The sequence below is a fragment of the Vitis vinifera genome, chromosome 6 (genome assembly GCF_030704535.1).
Source record: "Vitis vinifera cultivar Pinot Noir 40024 chromosome 6, ASM3070453v1".
NCBI classification, from domain to species: Eukaryota; Viridiplantae; Streptophyta; class Magnoliopsida; order Vitales; family Vitaceae; genus Vitis; species Vitis vinifera.
In genome coordinates this window covers 5,526,698-5,536,616 of record NC_081810.1, presented here as the reverse complement: position 1 = coordinate 5,536,616, position 9,919 = coordinate 5,526,698, and the positions used below count along the sequence as shown (strand labels likewise).

Genomic DNA, 9,919 nt, shown 5'->3' with positions numbered 1-9,919 from the left:
ATAGGCCGTTGCACTACACACCAAATTTATGGCCCCACCTCTTCTTGGGCCTCTTAGCTGTCCTTCACGACGGGTCACATGCGCCCCTGGGGCCCACCCCGCGACGGTGCTTATTAATTTCGATAATTGGAGTTTCTTGATTTTAAGGAATAAAAAACGCAATGTATAATATGGTTGTGACTTCCATAATTTTCTCTAAAAATTTATTATTCTTTTAAGGAAAACCCTATGATTCTTTGGACGGCTGAGATCTATGTTCAGCTCCAAGACCGCATCGTGCCACGTGGGCGAGGTACAGAGCATGGATCATTGCTTCCACGTCGACCATGTGCCGTGGTTTCCGCGATGTGGGACCCACCCACTCCCCTTCCGTTCGCACTTGACCTCTCGTGGACTTGTTCTTTATTTCTGTAATATATGTTTATTATTTTGAAGGGTTTTGATGAGTGGGCCGTCAAAGTGGACGGCTCTCAGATACACCAAGGTCTAAGTAAGCTGCTTAAAGCCGAGCCGAGTTGAGTCGCTATCGAGTAGACTGAAACGACGGTCTATCTTTCTCTATAAACCCACTATCACCACCCACCGTGCATGTGGTCCACGTGTATCTAGAATTTTGATTGGGAACTGTTTGCTCTATTTTGCTAGGTGTAGGGCCCAGATTGAATGTAGGTGTCAGAAGTCAATCCGTTCCATTCGATTTTCTTTGACTTTTCAAATTTGATAAGACAGTATTCACCCCCTGAAAAGCACAGGAATCTGACCAGCCTAGTTAGGCCCCGCTGCGCACTTGCCTGGAAATTGCCTATCTGTATAATTAATACTAAATACCCATAACATTCATAAAAAAATGATCAAAATCCTATATCAAGCTTAACATGTAACAACCAATTTAATTTAATATATACTTAAAAAATTAATGGAACACAAGGTTAGGAAAAATACAAGCAATGCTAAGTCTTCCAATCTCCATCGTGATTCATTTAAATACAAGCAAAGAGTCTTTTGACAGTTTTTGTGTATATACAAAAACAAATTGATAGATATGAGATTATGACAACCCCAAATTGGCAGCGGATGGTTGAGACTGTGGATTGAAAAAGAAAGAGGTTTCTGGTTGGGTGACCCAACTCCCAAGTTGGAAGACCACTTTGTTCCTCCATGATTGCCTTGTTGCCCCCCCCCCCCCATGTATGCATTACTGCCACTATTAATCCTCCCCCACCATACAATTCTTTCTACTATCTTATATTTGCCCCTCTCTACATCAGGGAGTTTTCTTTTTCTGTCAAATGTCTCGCCATGATTTTCTTACATCCATGCACTTCTTCCCAATGGGAGACACCTGATGTTGGAAACGTTTGAGGTGTCTCCCCCTATCCATGGTTTTTTTTTTTTCCTTTTCCCACTCATCATCGATGTTTGGCTTCATGAAAAAAGAAACTTTGTAACATATCTATGCATTTACTTCTTACAGTAAAAAAGTAAAAAAATAAATAAAAATTTAATGGTCATAAAAATTATGTTAATATTTAGATGGAAAATTATTTGGGAAGGTTAAAGCTGGCATCGCCGTTACTCATAAGGAAATTCAGTTGCGTTGCGTGTAGAAATCAAGGAGAAGTTAACTCGATTCAGTAAAACGCCACGAAGGAGTGCGCCGACCACTGCGGGACGCCGGCGTTGGTCCCCTGATAAAATCTCTCTGACCCAGCGAGTCTCTCGCCGAGCCGATAAGCCTAACAATCACAGCTGGATAAAGGCTAAAGGCAAACCCTGGGTTTGGATAAGTCCCAACCCTGGTTAAGCTCATTCAGCCGCGCCAGAAAAAGTCTCCTGCGCGTGAATCGCAGCACCAAAACATCTTTCTCGCCTTCTCTCTAGACTTCCTGTCTCATGGCGACGACTCCGGCCTACCATTCCGGTCACCGTCGGCAATATAGCTGAACTCCAGTGCTCTACGAATCTTGTATATCGATTGCTGTGGGCGGTTCGGTACGGTTGGGGTGAGTGCAGTTAGATCTCTCATCTGAAGCCATGGAAGAAGCAAAAGGAGCTCCAGTACAGGAGCTGATCGATACAGTTAGTAAGATATCGTCAATCTCAGATTACAGATGTACGGTCAGGAAAGAGTATTGTAATCTGGCAAGAAGGTTGAAGCTGTTGATTCCAATGTTTGAAGAGATTCGGGACAGTAAAGAGCCGATTCCAGAGGAGTCGTTGAAAGCCCTAGTCTCGTTGAAGGAGGCTCTGGAGTCAGCTAAAGAGTTGCTCAGATTTGGTAGTGAAGGGAGCAAGATTTTCATGGTGCGTACATTCCCTTAGAATTTTTTTTTGTGTGTTTTCTTATTTGGCTTGTTTGAATTTAGTTGATTGAATTATGTGGTTGCTGTCGTTTATATTTTCTTGTGATATTCTGTTTGGTTTCCCAGAAAATGGAGGAAAGGAAAGGAAATTTTTTTAATATTGTGATTTTTTGGGGCGTTTGGATGTCAACAAAAGAGAAGCTCAATTTCACTAACTCAAGCGGATGTATTAGGTCCAGATGACTGAATAATGTAAAGTTTGAGATTCATTTGCGCTTGTTTTCCCATATTTTCTCGACCAGCAGGGTTAGTGTCGTATTGGTTTGAAAATGTTATCAGTTGTTATTTTGTTTTTCCCTCTATCAGGAATAGGGCTTTAGAATGTAGGTGAGGTGGTTTTAGTTCCTTTCTCCTACTGGGATGTCTTCAGTGCGGAGTATTTAGCAACAATTATGTTCATTTTAATTGAACGGAGAATAGAAGCCTCTGCTTGGCATGGGTAATTGCCCGTGTATCACGAGCTGAGTAAAATTTCTAGGGAATAGGTAAAAGAAAGTCATAAAATGCCATCACCTATTGGAAGCCATCCGAAAGTTGATTCATATATGTATTTGCTCATTTGTTTTACCAGTTCTTTTATCACTAAGATAAGATCTTCTGGTTCTTTTGTCCATCTGGTAATTTTTTATTAGCTCGCTACAGTTTTGAAGTGCAATAGTTTCTGATATGGTCATCACCATCTGGATTGATTTGTTTTCATTCATATAGATGCAATGTCTTTTGTCTTTTGATTCATGAGTATCACTTTCATGTATGGATTATATATTCCAGTCATTCTTTAATATGTATCTGTTTATTCCTTCTTTTTTTTTTTTTTGTCCTCATTAGGCCTTTTCTTGATTGCACCATAAGGCCCAATTATATTAATTGGTATGATTTTGTCTGTTATTATGTTTTATACCCTTGTGAACTCCTCTAAATTAGACACACGACTTAATTTTGTGTCTGTTGGAACTTCTTGAGCATGATCTGCCACCATGTTTGTGGTTTATGCCGTCTTTGTGTTTTTTAAAAATTAGAACATGAAGATTATTATTATTAAAAATTAGAATACCATTGGGTTGCTTGGGTCTATCTTCAGCAATTAAGAAAAGCACCCCTCTTTAATTTTACAGACAATGGAACCACTTCTTTTGCATCAGTTTTGCAAAAGAACTTCCCAAGTAATGGGCATATGTTTAATCGATGATTGAGTTATTTTTCTCTTCTATTACCGAAATTATTGGCCTTAAAAACATTTACATTACTGTCATGCATAGTCATGGAAAAGGAATCATTTGAAACTATTAGGTGAACTTGAAGAAAATCCTAGAATGAGTTTGAGAGAGAAAAGTGATACATTTTAAGAAATGGAAAAGAATTATTGTTGCATCACTATGATTTTGAAGCATTTGGAAAATTTTGCAATTCATTTGAGGATAAATTTTAATATTAGGGGTATTTTTTATTACTTCGCAACTAGTGAAGAGTACGTGATAAATTTGGTTTTCATTTATGTGTACAGCTGCTGATTGGTTGTTTAGATCGTCCAGGTCATTGCACAATAAATATGCAGTGATTTTGCTGCATTTTCTTCCTATATTGCCACTTCTTAATCTGATACAAAAGGACCAAGCCAAGGGCAGTGGTTTTCAGACATGGAGAGTCTAATGTCTAATATGGTATGTCATTGAGGTAAGGGGTGTATTAACCTATAAAGGAAGGAAAGGAGTGAAGAGAATGATATCTTTCTTGTTTTCTCTTTTTGAAAGTCAAATTTACTATGGAAAAAGAAAGGTAAATCCCAGTAAATACAAAGTATACAAATGCAAGAAAAGATTCAACCTAAGCAACAACAATCTAAGAGGTCCAATAAGTCCAATAAGAAGACCCCAACAAAGGAAAAGGAGAGATCCAAGAATAATGACTTAAAGTCTCTGAATATGCAACTTGTCATAAGGTTCTTCTATTCCTTATTATCTTCTTTCCTGCTTGTCCAACCAGCTTGTTAACTTCTCCATATTACAAACAATTCCACTCAGAATGGTATGGATCCTTGCTTATTATCAGTTGAAGAACTGGCACAAAGCATATGGGGAGTTTCCAAGATGAATGTTTTGTTTGTAGTTAGGAGTGTTGTTGACATGATAAGAGGGGGAAATACAGGAGTGGCTGAAATAACAGCTTAACCACCAAATAAACACAACCAATCACCGCTCCCCTGCATCTAGTGTTTCATATGTTTGTTGGGGGGTGGGGGTGGATGCCACAAAAAAGCAAGAAATATAAGTTTAGAAATTGGTAGATTTCTAAGCTTAAATCTGTTCTGCCACTATTGAAAAAAGGGTAAAAGAATGATAACATTTGAGTGTAAGGTAGCAGACCTTTTGAACTGGGTGTCCACCTCAACCTTTAAATGGTGAATTGAGATAGTACTTTTCCGCTTCTTCTTCCCATAAAGTTGAAATTGCAATTCCATTGTGCCTGCATGTTTAATGAAAATAAAAATCCCAAAAATAAACCACTGAACCAGGATTATTCGTCTTATTTTGTTTTATATTTTATACTTGAGAAATATTAGTAGATGTATGTGCTGAAGGTGTACTTAAGAGACATAAGTAGATGTATGTGCAGAAGTGTACTTGAGAGACATAAGTAGATGTATGTGCAGAAGATGGTCCAGATCCAAAGGTATTTTTAGTGGCTACTCTCATACCCAAGCCTCTGTTCCCTTGTTGCTTGGGATACTCAAAGCTGTACAGCTAATTTTGTTCCTTAATTTTTTTTGTTTCCTTTTTCCTTTTTTATTTATTTATTAAATCAATCTTTTTCATTTTGCTTGCAGGTCCTAGAAAGAGAGCAAGTTGTCTCCAAATTCCACGAAGTGACTGCTAATCTGGAACAAGCTTTGAGCGGAATCTCATTTGAAAAACTTGACATAACAGACGAAGTTAAGGAACAGGTAGAGATTCACTTCTTTTTTTTCCTTTTTTGGGAATGTTAGTATTGTCTTTATTTGGATGGATGGTTGTAGGGAGTTCCTACAAGATTCACCTCTTTTTTTTTTTTTTTTGGCATGAAACTTTGACTTGATTAATAGAGAACCCTGATTTTCTCAGACCAGACAGCTTTTTAGTTGGAAATAACATAAAGATCCTAAGATTTGTTACATTTTATAATAAAATGTAGATGGTCCATGAAAATTATGCTCATTTCCCACTTATTATGTTGGTAATGATTTGAGGAGGGCCCAAAAGCAGAGGAGTCACCAAGGTTTATTTCTTGTACTATTTTTGTGTTTATTGTTTTCCCTTCGGCTTTTTCTGTATCCAGGTTGAGCTAGTTCTCTCTCAGTTCAGAAGAGCCAAAGGAAGGGCTGATGCAACTGATGCTGAGCTGTATGAGGATCTTGTGTCCCTTTATAACAAGAGCACTGATGCAGCTACAGACCCAGCTGTCTTAAGGAGGTTGGCTGAGAAGTTGCAATTAATGCAAATAGATGATCTCACACAAGAATCACTGGCTCTGCATGAAATGGTCACTGCCAGCAGTGCAGATCCTGGAGAGAGCATCGAGAAGATGTCAATGCTATTGAAGAAAATTAAGGATTTTGTGCAGACTGAAAATCCAGACTTGACTGCTACACATGGAAAGTCCCTTCCTTCAAGTTGCAGCGGGCAAATATCTACCGATGGGAATCACAAGTCCCCAGTTATTCCAGATGATTTTCGTTGTCCGATATCCCTGGAGCTAATGAACGATCCTGTCATTGTTTCAACAGGGCAGGTATATGCATTTTAATTCCTTGCTCTTTGATAGCCGAACTGAGTTGGGCTTTTGTTTCTTTTTTGTTTCTAATTTTCATTGGTGGCATCAGAAACCAAACACCTTCACGAAATTCTTAGGATAGAAGTTGACTCTCGCTTTCTTGATTCCTTCATTTTTTTAGTTGCTTGGAAGAATCAGAAATTTGGAAAGAGACTGGAAGAAATGGATTCATGGTTCAGATATTTATAATCATCTAACGAGAGTTGATATTCTGACCATAAGATTTATTATAAGAACCTTTTAAATTGTTAATGTTTTGAGTCACCTAGATGCATCTCCCATGAATGAGCAATCTGGAGATTTGCTTATATCACATCCTTGGATTACTATTCTTTAGCGGTTTCTATGTTTCTCTGTTGTAGACCTATGAACGTTCCTGCATCGAGAAATGGCTGGAAGCAGGACATGGCACATGTCCAAAGACACAACAGACCCTCTCTAGCCAGGCCCTCACACCAAACTATGTCTTGCGTAGCCTCATAGCACAGTGGTGCGAGTCTAATGGGATCGAGCCACCAAAAAGACCCAGCAGTTCTCGGCCCAGTAAAACTGCATCTTCCTGCTCACCAGCTGAGCGCACCAACATAGAAATTCTTCTCAACAAGCTTCGATCTGGCAGCCCTGAAGACCAGCGAAATGCAGCAGGTGAGATCCGCCTTCTTGCTAAGCGCAATGCAGATAATCGAGTGGCCATTGCCGAAGCGGGGGCCATCCCTCTCCTGGTCAACCTCCTTGCAACACCTGATTCCCGCACCCAAGAGCATGCTGTCACAGCGCTTCTTAACCTTTCCATATGTGAAGATAACAAATCAAGCATTATTAACTCTGGAGCTGTACCTGGTATAGTTTATGTGCTCAAGAGGGGGAGCATGGAAGCACGGGAAAATGCTGCAGCTACCCTCTTTAGCCTTTCGGTGGTGGATGAGAATAAGGTTACAATTGGTGCTTCAGGGGCAATCCCACCACTGGTGACATTGTTAAGTGAAGGTACCCAGAGGGGGAAGAAGGATGCTGCAACCGCACTGTTCAACTTGTGTATTTACCAAGGGAACAAGGGAAAGGCAGTGAGAGCTGGAGTAGTGCCCACACTGATGCGGCTGCTGACAGAACCTGGAGGTGGAATGGTGGATGAGGCACTGGCTATACTTGCAATCTTAGCCAGCCATCCTGAAGGGAAGGCAGCCATTGGATCCTCCGAGGCAGTGCCAGTTTTGGTGGAGGTTATTGGCAACGGGTCCCCCAGGAACAGAGAAAATGCAGCTGCAGTTTTGGTGCATCTTTGTGCTGGTGACCAACATCATCTAGCGGAAGCTCAGGAGCTTGGAGTGATGGGTCCATTGGTGGATCTGGCTCAAAATGGCACCGATAGGGGCAAGCGAAAGGCTGCACAGTTGCTTGAGCGCATGGGCAGGTTTATTGAACAGCAGCAGCAACAGCAGGCTCTGGTGCAAGCTCAGGCTCAAGCTCAGGCTCAGGCTCAGGCTCAGGCCCAGCCCCAGGCACATACCCACACCCACACAGAGAGCCCGCACACACAGCTGTCCACGCTAATGAATGCTGTTGATGGCTGAGGTTTTCTTGTGTCGTATTGGGTTGAGGCGGCTTTGCTTAATTAGAAGGGGAGGTGGAAGATCACCTGCCCCACCTGTTAAAGTTATTCATTTGGTTTGTGTGGGGTTGAGGCTTTGATGATTTAAAAAGAGTCATCATGATCCAAAAAAGAGAAGGAAAAGGACTGAAATATGATCTGACGAGTGTGAGATGTGCCATCACAACATGTACGCCTGTAATCATCCTCAGTTTTTATTGAAGGAGATGTTTTCTGTATCCAGATCAAAGTGCTTCATATTGAAGTTTGCTAATGTAACTATCGACAGCGAGAAAACTACATTCAAAGAAATGGAAATGCCAGAAATTGAAATGTTATAATTCTGCAAGTAAACTGACACAACTTATGTTGAATTCTGGGCAAAGTCAAAGTTAAGCATTTGTTTGTAATCCGGTTAGAAAAAATGGAATTAGTAATTAACCTATTATTCTGGGCCGTACATTTTGTTTTTTGGGGGGGCCTAGACTGTTGCTTTCTTCTGAGTGGAGGCTTTTGCGGCTTGGGGGAAACCCTAAGGGCATTTTGGGGGAGTCATGGGATGGGACCCATCTCCATCGATGCAGGGGCACTATGGTTCAGCCTGACAGGTGCCATTACCATACGGTTAGGCTGGGCTGTGCAACTGTTTGTCGAAGAGACATGGTGTATAAACATTTTTATTTTGCTAAAATGATGGCCAGTGTCCATAGCTTTTGCTATTTTATAATATCTTGTCTTACGTGGATCATGAATCAGATTTGTCAAAGCGTGGGGTTTATAAACGAGTCAGCATCTTTTAGTTAAGGAATCTTAGTAGCATTAGTAAAGTAAGATGATCCAGGTACGATGTTTTTCTTAAGAGAACCCAAGTATTTATACCAAAATCTCGTAAATATTTTATCCTTATCCGTATCATTCTGGTTAAAATTATTATTTTTATATTTTATATATTTGAGTGCTGTGGAATTAGGCCTTAAAACAACAATTGGAATCAATACTAGATGCTATTTGAGTCTTGTGAGACTAGGTCTATGATTATCTAGGGTCGTTGGGATTGTTCGTTATTAGGCCGGCTAAAAGAAAGACAACACATGTTTCATCACTTAAGATTATAGTTACCCATGTAGAATTTTAAGGCAAAGAAATTTGAGGAGATTAATAATTAAGGATTAGCTTAAGTTCTATTACATGTTACTTAGAATAATAATTGGAATGAATATTTGAGACTTGTGGAGCCACACCTTTGCACTACACTTTTATCAAATGTACCCACCTCACTTTCACATGCCAAGTGGCTTGTCAATGGCCCGCCTTAGGAGTTTAGGTCCTCTAAACTGATCTTTCTCTCAATTTTTTTTTTTTAAATACCACAGGGAATTGAATTTTATTTTTTTTTTACCTTAAATGACTATGTTTGTTTCAGGACAGTTTGAAGGAAAATATGTGGAAAAAAAATTACAAAAGAAAAAAAAAGTGAATCAAAATAAAAAAAAATAAATTATTTTAAACTCTTTTCATGGATTTAACTTTTTTTATGTAGATTAAATCATTTAAAAACATACAAATTTGTTAATAATTTTAATTATATTTAATTTTATTTCACATTTTTATAATAAAACCATGAGAAAATCATTTAGCATTTCTTTTATTTTCTTATTACTTTCAAGAATCAAACATAGTCATTGTGTTTGATATAAAAGGAAATTAAAATAAAAATAATACTCTTTTTTGTTCAGTGTCACAAGAGAATTATTTTAATCATACTTTAATAGTAAATATAAATGACTCAAAATTGTAGAACTAATAAATTAATTTAAGAAAAACAAGGTAGACAGATAGAATTCATTTAAAGTTCTTAATTCACTCAAATAAAAAAAATTACTATTAAATATATATATATATTTTTTTTTTTAAATTTTTGAATGCTATTATCATATCGAGTATATTTGATGGTGATTTTAGAAAATCATTTTTTAACATGTGAAAATTTTTATTTTTCAAATATTAAGAGGAGTACAAACACTTTTAGAATAATTGTTAAATGTACTTATAGTCAATTCGTAAAAAGCTTACGAACGACCTAATTCTCAATATTATAGCAAATTTAAAAAAAAAATAATAATTAGATGATGATCAATAGAAGAAATAGAGATAATTAAAA

At 38.4% G+C, this 9,919-nt stretch overlaps 1 protein-coding gene across 2 annotated transcripts; it reads left to right on the top strand.

The window, feature by feature from the left end:
* Window positions 1-1,391: 1,391 nt before the first annotated feature.
* On the top strand, window positions 1,392-8,099 carry LOC100258708 (U-box domain-containing protein 13). 2 transcript variants are annotated; one of them, XM_002283956.5, is made up of 4 exons: window positions 1,392-2,304; window positions 5,188-5,304; window positions 5,676-6,128; window positions 6,533-8,099. In XM_002283956.5, exons 1-4 carry the CDS (start codon window positions 2,035-2,037, stop codon window positions 7,739-7,741), a joined length of 2,049 nt encoding a protein of 682 aa, XP_002283992.1. In that variant the 5' UTR covers window positions 1,392-2,034; the 3' UTR covers window positions 7,742-8,099. The 2 variants fall into 2 exon arrangements, with proteins under 2 accessions (XP_002283992.1, XP_019076214.1); XM_019220669.2 differs by lacking the exon at window positions 1,392-2,304 and adding an exon at window positions 3,873-4,024.
* The last annotated feature ends 1,820 nt before the right edge of the window (window positions 8,100-9,919 follow it).

Bases quoted from the DNA above. Each gene is read 5' to 3' on its own strand.
- LOC100258708 (XM_002283956.5), top strand. From the start codon at position 2,035: ATGGAAGAAGCAAAAGGAGCTCCAGTACAGGAGCTGATCGATACAGTT. The intron at 2,305-5,187 runs GTGCGTACATTC...TTTTGCTTGCAG, and splicing joins AAGGGAGCAAGATTTTCATG to GTCCTAGAAAGAGAGCAAGT. The intron at 5,305-5,675 runs GTAGAGATTCAC...TTCTGTATCCAG, and splicing joins CAGACGAAGTTAAGGAACAG to GTTGAGCTAGTTCTCTCTCA.